Consider the following 26,597-nt stretch of genomic DNA (forward strand, 5'->3'; position numbering starts at 1 on the left):
CTGGCTAAGCGTGGTGACTCATACTTGTAATTCCAGCACTTCGGGAGGCCAGGGTGGGCTGATCACTTGAGTCCAGGAGTTCAAGACCAGCCTGGGCAACATGGTGAAACCCCACCTCTACTGAAAATACAAAAATTTGCCAAGCGTAGTGGCACCTGCCCATGGTCCCAGCTCCTTTCAAGGGGCTGAGGCAGGAGGATTGTTCAAGCCCAGAAGTTGAGGCTACGTGAGCCACGATCGCACCATTGCAGTCCAGCCTGTGTGACAAAGTGAGACCCTGTCTCCAAAAAAAAAAAAGAAATTGTGAATTCTGATCCTCAGGATAATTACTAAATCCAGTGACCTTTCGTTGCTACCACATGCAAAACTAGCATAGTTTGAAGATAAGGTGTATCCCAGACAACTCTTTTAGTTCAATATAGTCATTGAGGGAGCACCTTTAATATGACAGACTGTGGAAGGATTCAAAACTACATAACTCTTTTTAAAAAATATATAAGTATTCCTTCCATAAAAATATATTACTATGATAGCATATTTTCACACCTAAAAATTAGCATTAATTTTTTAGTATTATCAATTATTCAATCACTGTTCAAATTTGATTTGTACATTGTGATGGACTGACATGTCTAAGTCTCTTTTAATGTGTGTTTGTATTTTTAGTAGGGATGGGGTTTCTCCATGTTGGTCAGGCTGGTCTCGAACTCCCGGCCACCGGTGATCCACCCACCTCTGCCTCCCAAAGTGCTGGGATTATAGGTGTGAGCCACTGTGTGTGGCCCAAGACTACTTTTTCAAAACTGTTTAGGGCCTATGCCCTAAAAAGGGCATAAGCACGTTGGCTTATGCCTGTAATCCCAGCACTTTGGGAGGCCGAGGCGGGTGGATCACTTTGACCTTAGGTGATCGAACTTAGGAGTACTAAGTTCTAAAAATACAAAATTAACTGGGTATGGTGGCATGCACCTGTAATCCCAGCTACTTGGGAGGCTGAGGCAGGAGAATTCCTTGAATCTGGGAGGTGGAGGTTGCCGTGAGCTACGATCACGCCATTGCACTCCAGCCTGGGCAAAAAGAGTGAAACTCCATCTTAAAAGGAAGTTAAAATAAGAAAAAAAAATTAACTGGGCGTAGTGGCAGGCGCCTGTAGTTCCAGCTATTCGGGACCACTTGCTGTTGAGAAATAAGCATGATGGTGATTGTCTCCCACATACCCTAATTACCTATTTTTAGTGGATAAGGATGTTATGTTCTCCTATAATATAAAACTATTGATGTATTGAAACTATAAGAATATTAGGCCGGATACAGTGGCTCAAGCCCGTAATCCCAGCACTTTGGGAGGCTGAGACGAGCAGATCATGAGGTCAGGAGATTGAGACCATCCTGGCTAACACGGTGAAACCCCGTCTCTACTAAAAAATACAAAAAAAAAAAAACTAGCTGGGCGAGGTAGCGGGTGCCTGTAGTCCCAGCTACTCGGGAGGCTGAGTCAGGAGAATGGCGTAAACCCGGGAGGCGGAGCCTGCAGTGAGCTGAGATCTGGCCACTGCATTCCGGCCTGGGCGACAGAGCGAGACTCCGTCTCAAAAAAAAAAAAAAAGAAACTATAAGAATATTTATTTAAATTGGCTAACTTGTTTTTCTTCAAGCTACTCACCTGTAGAGCTTTCTATAAAGCTGAGAAGCCTGACCAGTAGGATTTTGATATTTCAGAGGTTATATCCTAGCATTGAGGCTTCCTAAATGTTTTAATAGTGTTTGTTACTTGTGCTTGTGAATGAGCTCTTGGGTTCCTGCACTGAGGAGACTGGACTTAATTTTCTTACTCCCCTGCTCATGGCATTTGAGGTCTCCGCTGCTTCCTTTGGTACTTTATTTGTTTTGTTTAGTGAAATGCCAGATGCTAAAATAGGGGCTATTAGGTCTTGATCATTGCCTAATATCAAAACCTATGTGAAACATTGAGCCATTTAGATTTTTATTTTGCAGATTGTTTGGATATCTGGGAGTAAGACAGTGTGAATGGGAAAGTTAGTCAAGGAGCAGAAGATAAATTTAGACTCAGTAGCTTGGGTTCATATTCTAGATAAAAATAATAAATGTAAGGGGCTTCTTATGTCTTTAATATTTTTAATCTGCCTGATCACACTTCAGCATGGGCTTGGAAATATCTTGCTCTTTTTAGAAAAAGTTTTAAGCTGTTCTTTGTGGGTTTGCCAAAGCAGAGAGCAACCCAGTTCTGAGTCACAGGAGACTCATTAATATATGTATGGTCTTGGAAAGGTCATTTCATTACACAGTTTTTCTATAGGTATGTTATTGAAAAACAGGAATAATAGCGTTAGTTTCCTCTACCTTAGCTTTGTCTTATAAATTACGTATTACAATGAAAAGAACAATGGAGTAAAAGTTTGAAACTCAGCATTCTTTTTTTTTTTTTAAAGACAGAGTATTGCTCTGTTGCCCAGGCTGGAGGGCAGTGGCTCGATCTCTGCCTCCCGGGTTCAAGTAATTCTCGTGCCTCAGCCTCCTGAGTAGCTAGGATTACAGGTGCATGCTACCATGCCTGGCTCATTTTTGTATTTTTAGTAGAGATGGGGTTTTGCCATGTTGGCCAGGCTGGTCTCGAACTCCTGACCTCAAGTAATCCATCCACCTTGGCCTCCCAAAGTGCTGGGTTTACAGGTGTGAGCCACTGTGCCCGTGAAAGTCAGTATTCTATTGCTCGTCATGTCAGCTGGTCGTGGTAGCTCACGCCTATAATCTCAGCACTTTGGGAGGCCAAGGCAGGAGGATTGCTTGAATCTAGGAGTTCAAGACCACCCTGGGAAACATAGTGGTCTCTACTAAACTTTTTTAGTAGACACTGTCTCTACTAAAAGCTTTTTAAAAATTAACGAGGCTTGGTGGCACGCACTTGTAGTCCTAGCTACTCAGGAGTTCTTGAGCCCAGTAGTTTGAGATTGCAGTGAGCTGTGATCTTGCCATTGCACTCCGGCATGGGTGACAGAGTGAGACTCTGTCTTAAAAATAATACTACTACTAGTTCTGTCACTAAATAAATATGTCATTTCATGGAACATTTCCTGGGATGTTGAGAAAACAGATGTGAAGAAATAATAGTACTTATTTATGCATATGTTCCTGGCAGGTGCTCTTGGCAGCAGCGGTCTGCACAAAAGCAGGAAAGGCTATTGTCTCTCGACAGTTTGTGGAAATGACCCGAACTCGGATTGAGGGCTTATTAGCAGCTTTTCCAAAGCTCATGAACACTGGAAAACAACATACGTTTGTTGAAACAGAGAGTGTAAGATATGTCTACCAGCCTATGGAGAAACTCTATATGGTACTGATCACTACCAAAAACAGCAACATTTTAGAAGATTTGGAGACCCTAAGGCTCTTCTCAAGAGTGGTAAGAGTACTGCTATAATACTGGGTTCCACTTTTTTTTTTACATTTTGTGCGAAACTAGTTTTTCCTCCAAAGCAGCTGATGCTCACCAGTTTGCAGGCTCCTGCTCCCCACCCCAGCGACTTACTGCTGCAGCTCCTTGTTTATTCAGCAGACATTTATTGGGTGTCCTCTTAGAATATAGGTGTCCCAAAAGAATATGGGAACTACTCTTTCATTTCCCAGTTCTTAAGCAGTTGTTCTAATCTGCCGTTCTAGTTCTGATACTTGTTTGGTTGTGCTTTTTAGATAATGTTTTTTAGGTAAGACTTACTGATCCAAACACACACACACACACACACACACACACTTCTCTTTAAGACTTTATGCCAAAGTCTTGCTTAAAATGAAGACTAAGGCCGGGCATGGTGGCTCACGCCTGTAATCCCAGCACTTTGGGAGGCCAAGGCAGGCAGATCACAAGGTCAGGAGATCGAGACCCTCCTGTCTAATACGGTGAAACCCCGTCTCTACTAAAAAATACAAAAAAAATTAGCCAGGCATGGTGGCAGGCACGTGTAGTCCCAGCTACTCGGGAGGCTGAGGCAAGAGAATGGTATGAACCCAGGGAACGGAGGTTGCAGTGAGCCAAGATCATACCACTGCACTCCAGCCTGGGCAACAGAGCAAAACTCTGTCTCAAAAAAAAAAAGACTAAGGCCAGGTGCGGTAGCATGTACCTGTAGTCCAAGCTACTCAAGAGGCTGAGGCAGAAGGATTGCTTGAGGCCAGGAGTTCAAGTGAATAGGCATTATACTTCAGTGTGGGCAACACAGCAAGACCCCAATTCCTTTTTTTTTTTTTTTTTTTTTTTTTTTTTTTGAGACAGAGTCTTGCTCTGTCGCCCAAGCTGGGGTGCAGTGGCCAGATCTCAGCTCACTGCAAGCTCCGCCTCCCGGGTTTAGACCATTCTCCTGCCTCAGCCTCCCGAGTAGCTGGGACTACAGGCGCCCACCACCTCGCCCGGCTAGTTTTTTGTATTTTTTTTTTTAGTAGAGACAGGGTTTCACCGTGTTAGCCAGGATGGTCTCGATCTCCTGACCTCGTGATCCGCCTGTCTCGGCCTCCCAAAGTGCTGGGATTACAGGCTTGAGCCACCGCGCCCGGCCTCCTTTTTTTTTTTTTGAGACAGAATCTCGCTTTTGCCCAGGCTGGAGTGCAGTGGCACAATCTCGGCTCACTGCAACCTCCGCCTCCCAGGTTCAAGCAATTCTCTGGCCTCAGCCTCCTGAGTAGGTGAAATTACGGATGTGCACCACCATGCCTGTCTAATTTTTATATTTTTAGTAGAGACAGGGTTTCACCATGTTGGCCAGGCTAGTGTTGAACTCCTGACCTTGGGTGATCTGCCTTTCTTGGCCTCCCAAAGTGCTGGGATTACAGGCATGAGCCACTGCACCCGGCTGTAAAAATCAGGGTCTTGGGCGCAGTGGCTCACGCCTATAATTCCAGCACTTTGGGAGGCCGAGATGGGTGGATCACCTGAGGTCAGAAGTTTGAGACCAGCCTGACCAACATGGTGAAACCTCGTCTCTACTAAAAATACAAAAAAATTAGCTGGGTGTGGTGGTGGGCACCTGAAATCCTACTACTCAGCAAAAAATACAAAAAAATTAGCTGGGTGTGGTGGTGGGCACCTGAAATCCTATTACTCAGCAGACTGAGGCACAAGAATTGCTTGAACCCGGGAGGCGGGGGTTGCAGTGAGCCAAGATCGTGCCACTGCACTCCAGCCTGGGCAACAGAGTGAGACTTTGTCTTAAAAAAAAAAAAAAATCAAGGTCTTAGGCTGGGTCCAGTGGCTCACACCTGTAATCCCAGCACTTTGGGAGGCCAAGGCAAGCAGATCACCTGAGGTCAGGAGTTCAACACTAGCCGAGCCAACATGGTGAAACCCTGTCTCTACTAAAAATACAAAGATTAGCTGGGCGTAGTGGCATACACTTGTAGTCCCAGCTACTCCGGAGGCTGAGGCAGGAGAATGGCTTGAACCTGGGAGATGGAGGTTGCAGTGAGCCGAGATGGCGCCACTGCACTCCAGCCTGGGCAGCAGAGTGAGGCTCCATCTCAAAAAATAAAATAAAGACTAGAAGTAGCTAAGGGATTTGGGTTATTGAAATTTATGTAATTTAAAGGATAAGACTTGGAAATATAGCTGCTGATAAATTCTAAATCTTTCTTTTTTATTGGTGTCCACGATTAGATCCCTGAATATTGCCGAGCCTTAGAAGAGAATGAAATATCTGAGCACTGTTTTGATTTGATTTTTGCTTTTGATGAAATTGTTGCCCTGGGATACCGGGAGAATGTTAACTTGGCACAGATCAGAACCTTCACAGAAATGGATTCTCATGAGGAGAAGGTGTTTAGAGCCGTCAGAGAGGTAAATAGGATCTTCTCTGGGACTATCTGTTTGTGTATCTTCCTCTTAGGCTTCACTAATCTGATTTTCCAATTTTTACTTGCTCATGTATAGACTGTATTCAAAGCTACATCCAGGCTGGGCACAGTGGCTCATGCCTATAATCCCAGCACTTTGGGAGGCAGAGGTGGAAGGATCACTTGAGTCCAGGAGTTCAAGACCAGCCTGGACAGCACAGTGAGACTCTGTCTCTAGAAAAAAAAAAAAAATTAGGCATAGTAGCACGTGCCTGTGGGTCCCAGCTACTTGGGAGACTGACATGGGAGCATCACTTGAGGCCAGGAAGTTGAGGCTGCAGTGAGCCGTGATCGTGCCACTTGCACTCCAGCCTCGGTCACAGAGTGAGACCCTGTCTCAAAAAAAAAAAAAAAAAAACCAGTTACATTCATGTATGTCTTTTTCTGTAGACTCAAGAACGTGAAGCTAAGGCTGAGATGCGTCGTAAAGCAAAGGAATTACAACAGGCCCGAAGAGATGCAGAGAGACAGGGCAAAAAAGCACCAGGATTTGGCGGATTTGGCAGCTCTGCAGTATCTGGAGGCAGCACAGCTGCCATGATCACAGAAACCATCATTGAAAGTGATAAACCAAAAGTGGCACCTGCACCAGCCAGGTATAATCCATTGTACTTTAGAATGCCAGATGACGGGTGTATATGTGTCTATCTTTGAAGTGATAATCTGATTTCTTGGAAAGCTGTAAATAATGAAGGACTTGATGAAGTAAGATATGATGTTAAATTTGGCCACATAAAATGTGAGGATAAAGAAGAAATCTGAATGTGATGTTTTTCCTTTTGTATAAAAGAGAGTTATAAATTATGTCATGACCTCAATTTCCTATGAGAGTTGCCTTATTGTGGGAGAGAAAGGGATATTTAATGCTTTATGGAATGTAGATTTTTAATCTTGATGTTCACAGATTGATTTTAGGGGTAATCTGTGAATTACGTGAAATTATATGCAAAATTTTGTGCACAGGTATGTTTCTCTGGATGGAAGATACAAAGTTTTCATCAGATCATGTGTGCTTGTAAAAATATACCTTTGGGTAATGAATTTCAAATTTTTCCACTTAGGCCTTCAGGCCCCAGCAAGGCTTTGAAACTTGGAGCCAAAGGAAAGGAAGTAGATAACTTTGTGGACAAATTGAAATCTGAAGGTGAAACCATCATGTCCTCCAGTATGGGCAAGCGTACTTCTGAAGCTACCAAAGTGCATGCTCCACCTATTAATATGGAAAGGTAAGTAGGAACTTTGAGTAAGAATTCAAGCTTTGAATACAGTCCACATAATTTTTAAAAAATCTTATTTCAGTGTGCTATGAATTCTTTTTCTGTCTTGTAATCTTTCCTGATTTAAAAGATTTATTCAGAGCATATTCTATGTATTAACATAAGGTCGTTTTTGGTTTTGTTTTGTTTTATTTTTTTGAGACAGAGTCTTACTATGTTGTCTAGGCTGGCCTCCAACTCCTGAGCTCAGTTAATCTTCCTGCCTCAGCTTCCCAAGTAACTGGGATACAGGCATGCGTTGCTGCACCTGATCTTTTTTTTTCCTTAAACCCTGATTGGTGGGCCCTCAGCCACCTATTTTCTATGAAGTTTAGAACTTTCCTTTTACAGCTAAATTAAAGTTACTCATAGTCACACCTAGTGTGTAGCTTATCTCTTAGAATGGACCTGAATTAGGGGACTAGAGCTATGGTGACCCCAGACTGTATTTTGGCATGACTTTTTGTAATTAAAAACTCTTAAGTAGAGCTAATCTTTAATCCAAAACTTGTAGATATCTTTAATAGCAAATTAATATATTTTGCATTTTTATTTTATTTATTTATTTTTTTGAGATGGAGTTTCACTCTGTCACCCAGGCTGGAGTGCAGTGGTGCAATCTCGGCTTGCTGCAAGCTCTGCCTCCCAGGCTCAAGTGATTCTCCCACCTCAGCCTCCCAAGTAGCTGGGACTGCAGGCATGCACCACCATGCTGGGCTAATTTTTGTATTTTGGTAGAGATGGGGTTTCGCCTTGTTGCCCAGGCTGGTCTTGAACTCCTGGACTCAAGCAATCTGCCTGCCTCGGCCTCACAAAGTGCTGGGATTACAGGCCTGAGCCACCATGCCCAGCCATCTTTTGCAGTTCAAATATTTGAAGCTGGTATGGAATATTTTGATTCATCTCTATCTCAGGACTGTGGTACTGGCTGGTGACATTTTTAAGTGGTAGTTATCAAGTTCACATATTCATGACTCAGATTTCTCGTCTTGAAGTCAGACCTTCTACTGTTGCTGATGGTTTTGAGGTCAAGTGAAAGATAATACCAGGAGGATACCTCTATCAGGTGTGCATAAAAGAGGAGTATTTACTCTTTTTCTTTCTTGCCTTTTTTTTTTTTTTTTGGAGACAGAGTCTTTCTCTGTCTCAGACTGAAGTGCAATGGCACGATCTTGACTTACTGCAACCTCTACCTCCTGGGGTCAAGCAATTCTCCTGCCTCAGCCTCCCAAGTGGCTGGGATTACAGGGGCACACCATCACGCCTGGCTAATTTTCTTATTTTTAGTAGAGATGGGGTTTTGCCGTGTTGGCTAGGCTGGTCTCGAACTCCTGACCTCAAGTGATCCGCCTGCCTCCACCTCCCAAAAGTGCTCGGATTATAGGCATGAGCCACCACGCTCAGCCAAGTATTTACTCTTTATATGCCCTGTTCTGTATGAAATGAACAGGGTTACACTGGGATAAATTTCTTGATTCACTAAAGCCGCTGTGCTCTTCCTAGTGGTTGCTTTGAGTGAGACAGGCTTCACACTTTTAAAAAGATGTTCCTGAGTGCAGTGGCCCACACCTGTAATCCTAGCACTTTGGGAGGCTGAGGTGGGCAGATTGCCTGAGCCCAGGAGTTCATGAGACTGCCCTGGGCATCATGGTGAAAACCCGTCTCCACTAAAATACAAAAAATTAACCCCTTCTCCATGAAAATACCAAAAATTAGGTGGGTGTGGTGGCGCATGCCTGTAGTCCCAGCTACTCAGGAGGCTGAGGCAAGAGAATTGCTTGAACCTGGGAAGCAGAGGTTGCAGTAAGCCAAGTGACTGCACTCCAGCCTGGGTGACAGAGTGAGACTCTGTCTCCAAAAAAAAAAAAAAAAGATGTTGGAGATCATCACATATTACAGAGAATTTGAGACACTCTTTTTTCTAAATGATAAAATGCCTCTTGAGCACAGAGCAAACTTTTTTGAAGGTAAAATGGTGCCATGCATTGTCTTAAGATACACTCCTTTATGATCTTGACTCTGATGCCTTTGTTTCTAGGAAGACCTAAGAGGTTGGAACAGGGAACAGGGTAGGATAACAAAATATTCTTTGTAGCCTCTGTAGTTCATCCAACCAAACATATTTCTATTACTGAATATGAATAGATTGTACTTAGTAATTGCCTGTAACAGCAGCACTTTTTAATCTTTTTAAAATTGGATTGTACTTTAGTATAAAATTCAAAAGTTGTTAACGGTCAGAAGTCTTTCTCTCACACAGCCATGCCAGTTTCTCATTTTGGAGACAACTAGTGTTAACAGAGTTTTTTTTTTATCCTTCTGAGGGGGATGGTCTATGATATATAGATTAATAAAAAACGTGTATACAGTGTGTCTATTTTTCCCCCTTTTATGCAAAGCAGTAAAACTAGACACATCTTCCAATTGCATTTTTCACTTAATTATTTTGGAGATAAGAATTTCTTTATTTGAAACTAGGGTAAATGCAATACCTTACCTAGACTGGATCCTCTACTACTGTAGTGTAGAAAAAACAACTCAAACTGTTTCTTTTTTTCTATTTTCTCATTCAACAGCAACAATCAACACAGAAGACTTCTGTTATCCAGTGTGTTTAGGTTTTTCTGCACACATCAAGCAGTCACACCCAGCTGGTGTCCTCCCATTCAGTTCAATTCTGATGCTATCTACCTGGGAGTAGCCTCAGATTCTACAGGTTGAGAGTTCAGTCCCCCAAGACTGATTCTTCCTTCCCACCAGTCATAAGTCCAGGCTTTCAGAACTTCTTACTGACCTCAAGTTTGGCCTCCCACGACCCCGTCTTTGGGTTCAATTAATTTGCTAGAGCACCCCACAGAACTCAGGGAAACTTACTTGACATTTATCAATTTGTTACAGAGGATATTTTAAAGGACACAAATAAGCAGCCAGATGAAGAGATATACATAGGGCAAGGTCTGGGAGGGTCTTGGGTACAGGAGCTTCTGTCCCCAGGGAGCAGGGGTACGCCACTCTCTTGGAAAATGGATGAGACCTTGTTCATCTTCCTGTAAGCCTCCATGTGTTCAGCCATCCAGAAGCTTCCCAGACCCTGTCCTCTTGAGCCTTTTAGGGAGACTTCATTGGATAGGCATGATTGACAGGTGTGCAGAAATGTGATTGGACAAAGGGTATGACCTAATACTGATAGGCTGAGTGGGGAAACCCAGCAAGGCCTGTCCAGATTCTTAGCCTCTCTGTGCAACATTAATCTTCCTCCAGGATATGGTGCAGGACCCTTTTTGGAGATTAGAGTCCTGCCTTGGGCGGGTGAAAGGAGGGCAGGAGAAGGTCAAAGAGAGATTCTGTTTTCTGAGGGCTGCTTCTGAGGCCTAAAGTGCCCCAACATTATGTATAATAAGGGATATGGGAGTTATGAGCCACGAACCATGGATGAAAACCAGTACATATGTATATCATAATATCACAACTACTATTAAAAATATTATTAGGTCAACTGATGAAATTGACATATGATTGATAGATTGGATACAATTATTATATCAGTGTTAGCCTGGCATGATGGCATATGGCTATAGTCCTTGCTACTCAGGAGGCCGAGATAGGAGGATTGCTTGAGACCAGGAGTTCAAGGTTATAGTGAACTGTGATTGTGACTCTGAATAGCCACTGCACTCCAGCCTGGGCAACATAGCAAGATCTATCTCTTAAACAACAACAGGCTGGGGGCGGTGGCTCACATCTGTAATCCCAGCACTTTGGGAGGCCCAGGCGGGCAGATCACCTGAGGTCAGGAGTTCAAGACCAGCCTGGCCAATATGGTAAAACCCTGACTCTACTAAAAATACAAAATTGAACCGGGTGTGGTGGCAGGCGCCTGAAATCCCAGCTATGCAGGAGACTGAGACAGGAGAATCACTTGAACCCGGGAGGCAGAGGTTGCAGTGAGCCGAGATTGCACCATTGCACTCCAGCCGTGCAACAAGAGTGAAACTCCATCTCAAAACAACAACAAAAAGCTAAAAAAAAAGTATCAGTGTAAATTTGTGTAGTTAATAATGGTACTGTGATTGATTATGTAACAGAATATCCCTAATCTTATAAAAATAAGCACTGAAGTATTTAGGGGCAAAGTGCTGTGATGTATATAATCTGCTTCTTAATGGTTCAGGGGAAAAAAATCAAATGTATAACATACATATATAATGTTTAGAGAGAGAGACACACATATGCAAATTATAAAACAAATGGGGTAAATGTTAACAATAGGTGAATCAGGAAAAGGGTATATATGTCTTCCTTGTATAATTTTAATTTTTTTAAGCTTGAAAATATTTTCAAATAGAACATTTTTTCAGTTGTTTTCTCACCATTGCCTACTATTCATTTGGGTGAATATTCCTTTATTTTTTATTTTCTATTTTTTTTTGAGGTGGAGTCTTGCTCTGTTGCCCAGGTTGGAGTGCAGTGTCGTGATCTCAGCTCACTGCAAGCTCCACCTCCTGAGTTCACGTCATTCTCCTGCCTCAGCTTCCTGAGTTGCTGGGACTACAGGTGCCCGTCACCACACCCGGCTAATTTTGTTTTTGTATTTTTAGTAGAGATGGGGTTTCACCGTGTTAGCCAGGATGGTCTCGATCTCCTGACCTCATGATCCGCCCACCTTGGCCTCCCAAAGTGCTGGGATTACAGGTGTGTGCCACTGCGCCCGTGGATATGCCTTTATTTAAGCAGCCCCCAGTGGCAGACATTCGTTTCTAAACTTTTGCCATTAAAAACAATCCTTCAGTGAATAACTTAGCAGATTGTTTTGCACAGATGAGAATTTGTCTGTTGAATTGCTGTATCAAAGGGTATCGTCTTTTAAATGTTTATAGCTATAGCAGTAGCACCTTTAAAAAAACGTTGTTGATGGCTAATCATTAGACCTTGGAGAAAGGGATTTCTGGTTTCTACCTTTCTTTTTTCTTTTGTTTTGTTTTGTTTTTGAGATGGAGTTTCACTCTTGTTGCCCAGGCTGGAGTGCAATGGGACAATCTCGGCTCACTGCAACCCCTGCCTCCTGGTTCAAGGATTCTCCTGCCTCAGCCTCCCAAGTAGCTGGGGCTACAGGCATGCACCACCACGCCTGGCTAATTTTGTATTTTTAGTAGAGATGGGGTTTCTCCATGTTGGTCAGGCTAATCTCGAACTCCCGACCTCAGGTGATCTGCCCACCTCGGCCTCCCAAAGTGCTGGGATTATAGGCATGAGCCACCGTGCCCGGCCATGGGTTTCTACCTTTCTGAACAAATGTATTACTTTCTCTTTGTAGTGTACATATGAAGATTGAAGAAAAGATCACATTAACCTGTGGACGAGACGGAGGATTACAGAATATGGAGTTGCATGGCATGATCATGCTTAGGATCTCAGATGACAAATATGGCCGAATTCGTCTTCATGTGGAAAATGAAGATAAGAAAGGGGTGCAGCTACAGGTGTGTAGAAGCTTTTGATAGGGAGTGTTAACACTTTGTCTACCTATTATAGTCTTTGTCAACTAGAGTTCCCAATATGAACCACAGAAAATTATTTAAGTTATATAACTAGCATCACTCTAAATGCATAGGAAAGAAGTTGATTTATTGCATACAGTAGCTACCTGAGAGTGAGTAAAGCAGCTGTGTTAGGATGGCTGGCTTTTAAATATTGGAACTGAATAAAAGGTCATTTTGAAATCTAATAAATGACTTCATACTCACTAGCAAAAGGTACAAAGAGATGTTTATTTTTTGCTGTTATGAAAACAGTAAACTAATCACTTAGGATCTTGCTTGAAATATAGTTTTTAAAAAAACAAGGCTGGCCGGGCGCGGTGGCTCAAGCCTGTAATCCCAGCACTTTGGGAGGCCGAGATGGGCGAATCACGAGGTCAGGAGATCGAGACCATCCTGGCTAACACAGTGAAACCCCATCTCTACTAAAAAAAATACAAAAAACTAGCCGGGCGTGGTGGCGGGCGCCTGTAGTCCCAGCTACTCAGGAGGCTGAGGCAGGAGAATGGCGTAAACCCGGGAGGCGGAGCTTACAGTGAGCTGAGATCCGGCCACTGCACTCCAGCCTGGGCGACAGAGCCAGACTCCGTCTCAAAAAAAAAAAAAAATAAATAAATAAATAAATAAAAATAAATAAAAAAACAAGACTTTAAGACAAGTGTGGTGGCTCACGCCTATAATACCAACACTTTGAGAGGCTGAGGCCAAAGGATCGCTTGAGCCCAGGAGTTCAAGAACAGCCTGAGCAATGAGGGCTGAGCAACAAGACCCTGTCTCTACAAAAACTTAAAAAGTTAGCCAGGCATGGTGGCACAATGCGAAATTTACTCATTCTGCTATTAAACTACCAGTGCTTGTTTTGTTAACTGAAGGGCAGTATCTAATGATGTATTTGAAAAGTACATAAAATCCTTTCAGTATAAGTGTGTGTGTTCCAACTATTGGATAGAGATATATATAAGCCCTTCTTTATATTACAGGTGTTGTTGTCACATTTCATTTAGCTTAACATCTTGTCACAAGAACAAAGCCTTTTTAGGGAAGAGTGTTTTTGTCTACTTTCCCTCCTGTAGTCAGCACAGAATTGTCTTTTGGAAGCAGTGCTTATATTATTTGACAACATTTTTGCTGGCTTGTAAAGTGCTATCCAAAAGTGATTTCTGTTTTTTTGTTGTTGTTGTTGTTGTTTTCTGAGATGGAGTCTCTCTCTGTCGCCCGGGTTGGAGTGCAGTGGTACAATCTTGGTTCACTGCAACCTCTGCCTCCTGGGTTCAAGCAGTTCTCCTGTCTCAGCCTCCTAAGTAGCTGGGATTACAGGCACCTGCCACCACGCCCAGCTAATTTTTTTTATTTTTAGTAGAGACGGGGTTTCACCATGTTGGCCAGGCTGGTCTCAAACTCTTGACCTCGTGATTCGCCCACGTCATCATCCCAAAGTGTTGGGATTATAGGCATGAGCCACCATGCCCAGCCCTTCTGGGTATTTTTGTTTTTGTTTTTGTTTTTGTTTTGTTTTGTTTTGTTTTTTTGACACAGAGTCTCTCTCTGTGATGCAGACTGGAGTGCAGCGGCACAGCCTTGGCTCGCTGCAGCCTCAGCCTCCTGGGCTCAAGCAGTCCTTCCCTCCTCAGCTTCCATAGTAGCTGGGACTATAGGTGTGCACCACCACACCCAGCTATTTATTTATTTATTTATGTATTTATGTATTTACTGAGACGGAGTTTCACTCTTCTTGCCCAGGCTGGAGTGCAATGGTGTGATCTCGGCTCATTGCAACCTCTGCCTCCCGGGTTCAAGCCATTCTTCTGCCTCATCCTCTCAAATAGCTGGGATTACAGGCATGTGCCATCATGTCCAGCCCCAGCTAACTTTTGTATTTTTAGTAGAGATGGGGTTTTGCCATGTTGGCCAGGCTGATGTCAAACTCCTGACCTCCAATGCCCCGCCCACCTCAACCTCCCCAAAAACAATTTCTTTTAAAAAGATAAGACTATCTTAATTGGCTTGGATTTTAACAACTTTAAGTCTCTAGGCAAAATTGCAACTAGACTTTACACAGAGCTTGCCCTTTTCTGCTACTTTATATAAGGCCAAAAATGCTATTTGACCCAGGCAGCTGATCAGGGTCTTACTGGAACCTTCTGCTTGGCAAACCTGGCCCCACCATGAACCTGCTCCATGTGAAGTATTTTTGGAAAGGACTTGGTTAATGGTCTTTTAACTTTTTCAGGTGCAAACTTGTTCTATAATGGCTTTTAGAGTTGAAATTATTTTTTTAAAAAAATTACTGGTTTTTAAATATCTTAAATTATTTTAAAAGTCTTTGAAGAAGAGAAATCTTTCTTCAAAATGAAAAAGAATTGGAATTTGTTAGGTACTCTATTTTAGATGTTTGGATTATGGGCCATATAAGCCTAGAGAGGGGTTGTTTCTTGTCTGTCTGAACCTCAGGAGTTTTCCTTTCCTTCTCATTCTAGACCCATCCAAATGTGGATAAAAAACTTTTCACTGCAGAGTCTCTAATTGGCCTGAAGAATCCAGAGAAGTCATTTCCAGTCAACAGTGACGTAGGGGTGCTAAAGTGGAGACTACAAACCACAGAGGAATCTTTTATTCCACTGACAAGTAAGTGCCTCTGGCCAGTCCCACTAAGCTAGTTTGCATTGAGAACTGGAAATAGCCCTTGCTTGTACACTTTTATTTTTATTGCCATAGCAAAGTTCTTTTTGACAAAATGACTTTCTTTTGAAATGGACCTGGTGCTGCATTTTGTATATTTTTATCATTAGTTTTCATTTTTACTAGCTTTTATTTTGAAACCATTGTGGTTTTGTTGTTGTTATTGTTTTAGAGACAAGGTCGTCTTCTGTTGCCCAGGCTAGAGTACAGTGGGGCGATCATAGCTCACTGCAGCATCTAACTCCTGAACTCAAGCCATCCTCCTGCCTCAGCCTCTTGAGTAGCTGGGACTAGGACTACAGGCACATGCCACCACATCCAGCTAATTTTTTTTAAAAGACACAGACTCTCTCTGTCTGTCACCCAGGCTGGAATGCAGTGGTGTGATCATGGCTCATTACAACTCCTGGGCTCAGCTGATCTCCCACCTCAGCCTCCTGAGTAGCTAGGAGAACAGGGAAGTTCCACCACCCCTGGCTTTTTTTTTTTTTTTGGAGAGGTGGAGTCTCACTTTGTTGCCTAGGCTGGTCTTGAACTCATGGCCTCAACCAATCCTCCCACCTCGATACTACCACCTTGGTTGTCTGAAGCGCCGGGATTACAGGCATGAGCCACCACACCCAGCCATCTTTTTCTAATATTCTAGTATGACTGCTTTGCTTTCTTCTCAGTTAATTGCTGGCCCTCGGAGAGTGGAAATGGCTGTGATGTCAACATAGAATATGAGCTACAAGAAGATAATTTAGAACTGAATGACGTGATTATCACCATCCCACTCCCGTAAGTGCTGTGCCCGTGTCCCCTATGTTGGACTTACAGAACTGGTCTTTTGGAACTCATTTTGGTGTCAGCACCTACCTGACCTGACGGTCCATTCAGAGATACTTGATTCTTAAAAAAGCTAGTTGTGAAAGAAGCCAGATATAAAAGGCTGCATGTTATGTGATTCCAGTTCTTTGACTTTCTGGAAAAGGTAATACTATTGAATAAAAATGAGGAGGTAGAGAAGAAGGTACTTCACTTCAGAGGGGCACAAGGGAACTTTTGGGAATGATAGGAATGTTCTAGGACTTGTGTTTGCTTTGGCAGCACAGGTACTAAAATTGGAACCAGAGAAGATTAGCATGGCCCGTGTGCAAGGCTGACATACAACTTTATGAAACATTTCATATTTATAAATAAGTAAAGCAAAGAAATTTTTTTTGAGAGTCTCTCTCTGTCACTGGAGGTCACTGGCACGATCTCAGCTTACTGCACCCTCCACCATCCAGGCTCAGGCTATCCTCCTGCCTCACCCTCCCAAGTAGCTGGGACTGCAGGCGCATACCACCATGCTTGGCTAATTTTTGTATTATTTGTAGAGATAGGGTTTTGCTGTGTTGTGCAGGCTGATCTCAAAACTCCTGAGCTCAAGTGATCTGCCCACGTTGGCCTCCCAAATGCTAGGATTATAAGCGTGAGCCACCACACCCAGCCAAGAATTGTTCTGTGACTTGATTGTGGTGGTGCTTACTGCACACACTTGTTGAAATACATTGAGCACTTTGAATGGATGGATTTTACTGACTTTAAAACCAAATTGAACAAACAAGCCAGTTGTAGATCCGGAGCTGTTTTTATTTTTTATTTTTATTGGAGACAGAGTTTTGCTCTTGTTGCCCAGGCTGGAGTGCAGTGGTGCCATCTCAGCTCGCTGCAACCACCACCACCTGGGTTCAAGTGATTCTTCTGCCTCAGCCTCCTGAGTAACTGGGATTGCAGGCATGTGCCACCCTGCCCAGATAATTTTTGTATTATTAGTAGAGACGGGGTTTCACCATGTTGGCCAGGCTGGTCTGAAACTCCTGACCTCAGGTGATCCACCAGCCTTGGCCTCCCAAAGTGCTGGGATTACGGGCGTGAGCCACCGTGCCTGGCTGTTTTTATTTTAATTTTTTTGAGACAGAGTCTCACTCTGTCCCCCAGGCTGCAGTGCAGTGGTGCAATCTTGGCTCACTGCAACCTCCACCTCCCAGGTTCAAGAGATTCTCATGCTTCAGCCTCCCAAGTAGCTGAGATTACGGGCATGTGCCACCACGCCCAGCTAATTTTATTTTATTTTATTTTATTTTTGAGATGGAGTCTCGCTCTGTTGCCGGCTGGAGTGCAGTGGCACGATCTCGGCTCACTGCAACCTCTGCCTCCTGGTTCAAGCAATTCCCCTGCCTTAGCCTCCCAAGTAGCTGGGACTACAGGCACGGGCCACCACACCCGGCTAATTTTTTTTGTATTTTAGTAGAGACGGGGTTTCACTATATTGGCCAGGATGGTCTCGATCTCCTGACCTTGTGATCCACCCGCCTCGGCCTCCCAATGTGCTGGGATTACAGGCATGAGCCACCACACCCAACCTCATTTTTGTATTTTTAATAGAGATGGGGTTTCACCATGTTGGCCAGGCTGGTCTCAAACTCCTGGCCTCAAAATGATCCACCTGCCTTGGCCTTCCAAAGTGCTGGGATTACAGGCTTGAGCTACTGCACCTGGCCTGGAGCCGGTTTTAGATGTTGGCCCTCAGCTTGTTTGTGTAGTAATGAAGGTTTCCAGAAGGAGGAGCCATTTCTCAGTCAAGCTTTCTGTTTTGCAACTTTCAAAGAAATTGAGTCTATCAGGCTGAATGTTTTATTTTCACGTGCTTTCTAAACTTTCACTAAAGATGAGAGTGTGTTCAAGGGAACTGTTGATTCTTGTTAAACAAGATGTCTATATTAGTTACAGTAAATTTCCTAACAGCCCTTTTGGAGCATAATTTATATACAACAAGCTACACATATTTTAATTGTGCAGTCTTGGCATGTTTACACCTGTGAAACCACCACCATAATCAAGATAACAAAAATGTCTTTCAACCCCAGAAGTTGAGTTCCAATAAGCTTTTGTTGTACACCCTAAGTGTCCCACTCTCTAGGATCATCTGGAAATGGTATCTACCTTATCTGTTTAGTAGCATTTCCAGTGAGCATGCAATTATTACTTCACCAGTAAATCCTAGCTCCTTTCACCTGCCCATCAGCCCTCATGATTAAGCACAGGGTCTAATTATGAGTACCAGTAAGTGTATCCTTAGTGTATCTTTACTGTTATATTGCTCAGTTATTGCTGCAGAGAAAATGGTACTAATTTAATTCATATTTTTCTTCCCTTTTTGATAATTCAGGCCTTTACATCAGGTCTGGTTTTAGTCACTCTTAGTTCCACTTTTTAAAACATGCTTTATTACTACTATCCCCTTTAATGGGTAACCATCTTATCCTCTACAGTATGGTTATTGCTTCAGAACAGTAGATGGCTGCCTTGGACCGTTGTAGGACTTGGGCGTTGGTGACAGGTAGAGTTTTGTTTGTCAAGATTTCGTTTACTGGACTATTTATAGAATGCCACAATTTTGAGGCCTGTCTACCCTATAATTGTGGTTGTGGTGGTTTCCTGTATTCTAGTTCAGTTTTGCAATGGTCTCCAGAAGAGACCCTTATACAACATTTTACTCCCATTGTCTAGAACTGATCAAATTAGAAGAGATCAGAATCAGAATTAGAGCAAGTGCACAGAGAAAGAACATAAAAGAACCAGGACCCTGAAATTGATAGGGAAGAATTAATAGTCTTACGCCACTCGTAAAGTTTACTTTGTCTCCCTTATTTACCCTATCCCTAATATAAACATTGAGTGTCACTGGTGAATTAAAAGTCAGTAAATTTAGAATGTGTAGGAGTAGGTGACACTGCCTGTCAGCCGTGTGTAGGGGTGCAGAGTAAATCTTAACTAGCCCTGCTTCTCTTGCAGATTAAGGACAGCTATGTATCTGTTTCTCCCATCATGTTTCCATTTGCCCCAGGGGTAATTGTGCTTTCACTTATCAAATAAAAGTCCATTTACTGGATTGTAAATCAAACCCATTGGTGTCAACTTCAGTAAGTTTGAAACATTCTGAAATCTTTAAAAACAAATTATCAGCCAAGTGCAGTGGCTCATACCTATAATCCCAGCACTTTGGGAAGCCGAGGCAAGCAGATCACAAGGTCAAGAGATTGAGACCATCCTGGCCGACATGTTGAAACCCTGCCTCTACTAAAAATACAGAAATTAGCTGGGCCTAGTGGTGCACACCCGTAGTCCTAGCAACTTGGGAGGCTGAGGCAGGAGAATCACTGGAACTGGGGAGGCAGAGGTTGCAGTGAGCTGAGATTGCGCCACTGTACTCCAGCCTGGCGACAGAGCGAGACTCTGTCTCAAAAACAAAACAAAATAAATTCTCTCAGAGGCCTCCATTCATCTCCATTATTGATGTTTAGAGTTTCCCCCCAAATCAACCTGCTTGTTTCCCTATTGTCTCCTATAAAGAGTGCTACATTATGTTAAAATTCCTTATTTACAAGGCAGCAGGGTTTTTGGAAACATAGCCATCTTAACACATTTGTTGGTCGCAGTCCCCAGATCTAGTCCATAAATTGGAGCAGCCGTAGACATATCTGCCAAATACCTATTTTTGCATATTAATTGTATCTACAGAGGGAATTGAGTGAAACTCTTAGCCAAGGCGCTAGGACTTCATTGTTTGATCCTTGAAGTTATTAGGGAGCCTTTTTTTTTTTTTTCCTGAAATTGTAGTCCTAGAAGGCAGAATTTGAGGATCGTAATCAAATTTGGGGTTGGTTTTCCTTGGTAGAGTTCCAGCTCTGAACAGCTACCTTGACCAGAATGTTTCTTACAACAGGTCTGGTGTCGGCGCGCCTGTTATCGGTGAGATCGATGGGGAGTATCGACATGACAGTCGACGAAATACCCTAGAGTGGTGCCTGCCTGTGATTGATGCCAAAAATAAGAGTGGCAGCCTGGAGTTTAGCATTGCTGGGCAGCCTAATGACTTCTTCCCTGTTCAAGTTTCCTTTGTCTCCAAGAAAAATTACTGTAACATACAGGTACTCCATTTTAGTTGAGAACATGTATAGGGAAAGTGGTAGGACAGTACGAACATGTATAGGATGCCAGACAGGTAGCATGGCTTTTTGTAGTCAGATAAAGCTCAGAAAAAAGCTGATGTCTTCTACAGGAATTCCCTTTCTAATTCATTGTGTGATCGTGGTCAAATTCTTTATCACTTTACCTCAGTTTTCCTCTCTAGATCAGACAAAGTAAAGAAATTGAATATTAATACGTAAAAAAGTACTTGTGGATTGTGCAGGGTTCATAAACACTTAGTTGCCTGTTTTTTTTAACCTTATATATTTTAAAATTGATTTACCAAAACACCCAACACATGGTTTTTTAAGGCCTTGCTGTCACTTGATTTATAACCAAAGAATGAAAGTTTTTTTATTTGGAAGACAAAATTCCTGCCAAAAAAAAAAAAATTCATTCTATTACAAATGGAAATTATTTGGGGGTTATTTATGTCACAGCTCCCTTTATTAGTACAAATAATCATGAGCCAATTCTGTTGCAAACTCTGTCCTTTAGGTAGGCAAAGCAATGGAAATGTGTGAACTGTTCCTTCGGATTTTTTTTTTTTTTTTTTTTTTTTTTTTTTTGAGATTGAGTTTTGCTCGTTACCCAGGCTGGAGTGCAGTGATGCGATCTTGGCTCACCGCAGTTTTGGTTTCTCCATGTTGGTCAGGCTGGTCTCGAACTTCTGACGTCAGGTGATCCACCCGCCTCAGTCTCCAAAACTGCTGGGATTATAGGCGTGAGCCACCGTGCCCAGCGGAATTTTTTTTTTTTTTTTTTTAAGAGTTTCACTCTTGTTGCCCAGGCTGGAGTGCAATGGCATGATGTTGGCTCACTGCAACCTCTGCCTTCCAGGTTCAAGTGATTCTCCTGCCTCAGCCTCCTGAGTAGCTGGGACTACAGGCACGTGCCACCATGCCCAGCTAATTTTGTATTTTTAGTAGAGACAGGGTTTCACCATGTTGGCCAAGCTGGTCTCCAACTCCTGACCTCGTGATCCACCCACCTCGGCCTCCCAAAGTGCTGGGATTACAGGCGTGAGCCACCGTGCTCAGCCCGGAACGTTATTTTTTAACTCATCATTCTTCCAGTTTTTGTTGTTGTTGTTTTGAGATGGAGTCTCGCTCTGTCACCCAAGCTGGAGTGCAGTGCGATCTCAGCTCACTGCAGCCTCTGCCTCCCGGGTTCAAGTGATTCTCCTGCCTCAGCCTCCTAAGTAGCTGGGTCTACAGGTGCGCACTACCACACCCAGCTAATTTTTTGTGTGTATTTTTAGTAGAGATGGGGTTTCACCACGTTGACCAGGCTGGTCTCTAACTCCTGACGGCTTCCCAAAGTGCTGGGATTATAGGAGTGAGCCACCGCGCCTGACCATTCTTCCAATTTTTGAATTTGAGTTACTAGAACCTAGTTTATATTGTTAATATTCCCCTCTTTTTGACTTGCTTGTTGTTCTGCCCCTACCTTAGCTTCCCGTATGGTCTCCATCTCCCCTGTAAGTGCTTAGAAAGTTGCAGCTTCCTCCCTTGGATGATTCCAAAGAGCAGTTCTCTCTCCCTAACCAGTTAGTTAGTGACATAACCCCATCAGTGTTGGAAGCTACTGTATTGAACTCAAGACATTAGATAGAAATGGGTAAATTTTCCTGTTGGGGCTCTTCAAAGATTAGGACAGTGTAGTTGCTCTCCCAAAACCTCATTAGAAAGTATGAATCAGTGGTTCAAGTGTTGTGTTGGTGCCATTATAGGTACCTTTGCTACAGGTAATTAATTAAACTGGACATTTATTTATTTAAAAAGGAGAAACCTCATTGGAAGGACCCAGCCATGCCTAAAAAATAAGTATGATAGAGCAGCTTACAGGGACTTTTAACACGGGACTTTGAGAGCAGAACAAATGAATAATGTGAAGAGCTAGAACATTGCGTTTTGGGTCAGAATGTTAATATATCATCCTGATAGAATGTCCATGAATTTCATAGGTTATATAGGGCAGGGCTGGGCTATGGCCACTCATTTTGGAGCTTTTACTTAATACTACTGTACATCTCATCCCAACAGTTGTCTTTTCTCTATCTAGAAGGAGAGCAGCTTAATCATGTTGGTGGGGAAGAGTGATGCTGTGACTTTCGGTTATGAATTGAACGTTTTTCTAGTATTTTACAGTTACTTTTTTTTTTTTTTTTTTTTTTTTGAGACGGAGTCTCGCTCTGTCACCCAGGCTGGAGTGCAGTGGCCAGATCTCAGCTCACTGCAAGCTCCGCCTCCCGGGTTTATGCCATTCTCCTGCCTCAGCCTCCCGAGTAGTTGGGACTACAGGCGCCCGCCACCTCGCCTGGCTAGTTTTTTGTATTTTTTAGTAGAGACGGGGTTTCACCGGGTTAGCCAGGATGGTCTCGATCTCCTGACCTTGTGATCCGCCCGTCTCGGCCTCCCAAAGTGCTGGGATTACAGGCTTGAGCCACCGCGCCCGGCCTACAGTTACTTTTAATACCACTTTTAGGGAAATTGATATGTTCTGTAGTGAGAATGTAGTCAACATCATGGAGACTCAAACCTCCTGCTTTACCTTACTCTTTGTTTATTTTCCTAGGTTACCAAAGTGACCCAGGTAGATGGAAACAGCCCTGTCAGGTTTTCCACAGAGACCACTTTCCTAGTGGATAAGTATGAAATCCTGTAATACCAAGAAGAGGGAGCTGAAAAGGAAAATTTTCAGATTAATAAAGAAGACGCCAACGATGGCTGACGAGTTTTTCCCAAATTTACAAGCCATTGGAGACCCCTTTTTTCTGATACAATGCACGATTCTCTGCGCGCAAGGACCCTCGACTCACCCCCATGTTTCAGTGTCACGGAGACATTCTTTGATAAAGAAATGGCACAAACATAAAGGGAAAGGCTGCTAATTTTCTTTGGCAGATTTTATTGGCCAGCAGGAAAGCGAACTCTCCAGAGAATGCCCCCAGTTAAATACCTCCTCTTCCTTTACCTAAGTTGCTCCTTTATTTTTATTTTATTATTATTTTTGGGGTTTTTTTTTTGAGATGGAGTCTTGCTCTGTCACCCAGGCTGGAATGAAATGGCATGATCTTGGCTCACTGCAGCCTCTGACTCCTGGGTTCAAGCAGGTCTCCTGCCTCAGCCTCCCGAGTAGCTGGGACTATAGGTGCACACCACCACCCCTGGCTAATTTTTTGTATTTTAGTAAAGATGGGGTTTCACCATGTTGCCCAGGCTGGTCGTGAACTCCTGAGCTCAGGAAGTCCACCCAACTCGGCCTCCCAAAGTGCTGGGATTACAGGCATGAGCCACTGCACCTGGCTGCTCCTTTATTTTAATCCCTAAATATATAATCCCTAAATATAGTTATATTTCATACTTTGTTTTTAAAAAGTTTTCTCTGTAGAAGATTTTAATCTTTCATACCCTTTACCTTTAGGTTTTTCTTTCTATACATTCAGTCAGGCACTGGGATCATCTGTTTACAGGCATTGTATTTATTTGGCACTCCTGCAACAAGTATATCTAACCCATTCTTGATTTTTGGACTATTCAGGTGAACTGTTTGAGGGGTGTGGGGTCTAGAAGTTAAAAGATAAGGATGTCTTCTGTCCTTTTCCCATATCCATTCATTCCTTCATCTCTTTGCCAAGTTGTTTTCCTTTCAGGGCCTGTCCTTCCAGTTTAGAACAGTACCGTGAATCCCACTTGTGTCAATATTAAAGATAGCTGAGATGTACCTTTCAAATGGCACAGTCCCTCTTCAAGATGTCTAAAAGAATGGTTATGTCTGTCCAGTTAGGGATTTCACATCCACATGTAATCATGTCTGCTGCTATTGCTACCCAAATTTCCAGTTCTCCACATTTTGGGTACTTAAGCTAAAACGTAATAGCCTCAGTCTTTGTAATCCATTCACATTCCTCAATTTCACCACCTCCCACTTCTAGACTGCACTCTCCGTCATCAGTCCTCTCCTTTCGAACAGAAACAGGGTTATGATTTTGAAGGCTGTGGGTTCAGGGAGTCTTTGTGCCAATCCTGTTGGCCCTAAACTGTCAAGGAGGCTTCATTTCACCATTCGATTTTTTGCATTTTAGGAGGCAACTGATTGTTTTGGTATGTACAGATTACTCATGTATACCCCATTTCCTTCCAGTCAGCCCAACATTTTCCACCAGTCTATCTGTCCCCGTCTCTGAAATCCATCCTTCTCTTCCCTCTAAACCTTTTGAGTATCATCATGTACTGGTGGTTTCTCGGTTCCATCTCATCCATTTTGTTTTCAATGGAGACTACAGTGTCAGCCAGCTCAGCCTTGGCTTTTAACTCAGTATTCCAGTCCATAGGGTGGTGAAAAGTTGCTACAAGGCTGCAGGCACTGGCAGTGGGAAGAGGCAGATGACTAGATGGACTTCTGTGCTTTTAGCTGGTTGACAAGTACCACTCCCACTCTGAACAACATCTGGCCTTCCCTGCAAAGAGTGTACTGTACTTGAAGCAGAGCACTCGCACATAAATGGCTGTGTATGGAATTGCTTGCCAAAGAAGTTTCTAGCCTTTCCCTTTCCCCTAACTGCATCAGGGAAGAATTCTTATCTCTAGCTTAGTTTCCACATGAGGTTTTTCTGAGAAAGGGGCCTGGGACAAGAAGTCTGTCATGTAGTTAAGTAGGCAAGAAATCCTACTAATCCAGTTGTTTGAAAGTTGTTTGTCCATATGATTTTTTAAAAGTCAAGTTTAATTTCAAAAAACCTTTTTTTTCTGAGATTACTTTTGGGGTAATATTTAAAATGAGAGACATTTTGTAACCCTGTAAAATACATAGGGAATATAACATTCCAGTGTATACAAAGAAGGCAAATTCTTTAATCAAATAAAGAGCATTATAAAATGAGATGTTTATTGGATTCTTGACTCACTTTGGTGTCTGCTTGTTGATTCAGGATGCTGTAATGGGACCTAAGATTAAAAATTAATGACATGTTTTTTTTAAGAGAAAATAATCTCTGAGAGTATTCATTGCCTTTTTTCCATATTATATGTATTGTGCTTCCTTGTGTATTTTTCTACATTTGATACATGCACTCCTGACAGTGTAGCTTTTGAATCTGATGCTACTTCTGGCCGTTTGGGGGATTGGAGTCTTAATTTTGTCAGATGGCAGTTGGAGAGTCAGAAAAGTCAGGCTTCATCTTTAATCCTGGAGTCTTCTCTTCCCCATTAGACCGTGATGAGAAGTGTTCCAGGGATGAGGGATAATGGGAACAATTTTTGGGAACTGTTGATAATTCCCTTGGGTAAAGCCACTTACTTTTTTTTTGTTTTTTTTTGTTTGTTTTTGGGGTTTTTTTTTTTTGTTTTTTTTGAGACAGTCTCGCTCAGCTGCCCAGTCTGGAGTGCAGTGGCGCGATCTCGGCTCACTGCAACCACCACCATCGCCCAGCTTCAAGCGATTCTCCTGCGTCAGCCTCCCAAGTAGCTGGGATTACAGGCAACTGCCATCATGCCCGGCTAATTTTTTTTGTATTTTAATAGAGACAGGGTTTCACCATGTTGGCCAGGCTGGTCTTGAACTCCTGACCTTGTGATCTCCCCGCCTCGGCCTCCCAAAGTGCTGGGATTACAGGCGTGAGCCACCGCACCTGGCCAGAGCTTACTTTCTTATGCTTTTTTAAAATTTAACTTGGAAAAACTATTGAGTGTCAAAACATTGGAAGGCAAATTATTCTCACTTATTAATAAGTATCTGGGATGAGAAATTTTTAATTTAACGTTGAAAGCTAAGATTCTGATTTTTCCTTGGTGAAAAAGTATCTGGTCTAATGTTGCTCAAGTGTGGCTTAGCTGTCTGAGTGAGACTGTAGCCTTACTCCAATGAAACGATTAAGGTCTGTCATTCCTTTACTCACTGTAGCTTCAAATTTGTCAACCCATGCATCTCTGATGGGAAACTTTGCCCTCCAATTAATTTTTAAATTGTGAACAGTTTTAAAGTTGTTCACACTGTAGGTAGGGTCTGAGATTTACAGGGTTGCTATAGAATAGCTTTTTATTAAACTTCACATCTGGCAGGGCTTATTGGAAGGAGACAGGAGAAAAATGGAAAAAGTCATCCTCAAGAAGATTAAAGTCTAACTAGAAGCAATGACTATCCTTGCTTGCAAAGCCTTTTTTTTTTTTTTTTCAAGTTAGACAAGTGTTAACTACAGCTAGTACTAAACATGGATCTATATGAGAGT

At 42.8% G+C, this 26,597-nt stretch overlaps 1 protein-coding gene and 1 non-coding gene across 4 annotated transcripts in view; both read left to right on the forward strand.

Annotated features, from left to right (window-relative positions):
• ARCN1 (archain 1) overlaps positions 1 to 25,252 on the forward strand; it is a 34,884-nt gene extending 9,632 nt beyond the window's left edge. For all 3 annotated transcript variants that reach the window (XM_050758410.1, XM_050758412.1, XM_050758411.1), the window contains 9 exons: positions 3,158 to 3,421; positions 5,663 to 5,842; positions 6,289 to 6,494; positions 6,960 to 7,124; positions 12,469 to 12,634; positions 15,169 to 15,316; positions 16,042 to 16,150; positions 20,124 to 20,328; positions 22,946 to 25,252. In XM_050758410.1, the coding sequence (XP_050614367.1) occupies positions 3,158 to 3,421; positions 5,663 to 5,842; positions 6,289 to 6,494; positions 6,960 to 7,124; positions 12,469 to 12,634; positions 15,169 to 15,316; positions 16,042 to 16,150; positions 20,124 to 20,328; positions 22,946 to 23,035 (1,533 nt within the window). In that variant the 3' untranslated portion in view covers positions 23,036 to 25,252. The remainder of the gene's footprint in view (positions 1 to 3,157; positions 3,422 to 5,662; positions 5,843 to 6,288; positions 6,495 to 6,959; positions 7,125 to 12,468; positions 12,635 to 15,168; positions 15,317 to 16,041; positions 16,151 to 20,123; positions 20,329 to 22,945) is intronic.
• LOC126936652 (U6 spliceosomal RNA) lies at positions 16,444 to 16,546 on the forward strand. The gene has a single exon (XR_007719483.1). It is a non-coding gene; the product is annotated as a U6 spliceosomal RNA (small nuclear RNA).
• Positions 25,253 to 26,597: the final 1,345 nt, after the last annotated feature.

This window comes from Macaca thibetana, chromosome 14 (genome assembly GCF_024542745.1).
Source record: "Macaca thibetana thibetana isolate TM-01 chromosome 14, ASM2454274v1, whole genome shotgun sequence".
NCBI classification, from domain to species: domain Eukaryota; kingdom Metazoa; phylum Chordata; class Mammalia; order Primates; family Cercopithecidae; genus Macaca; species Macaca thibetana.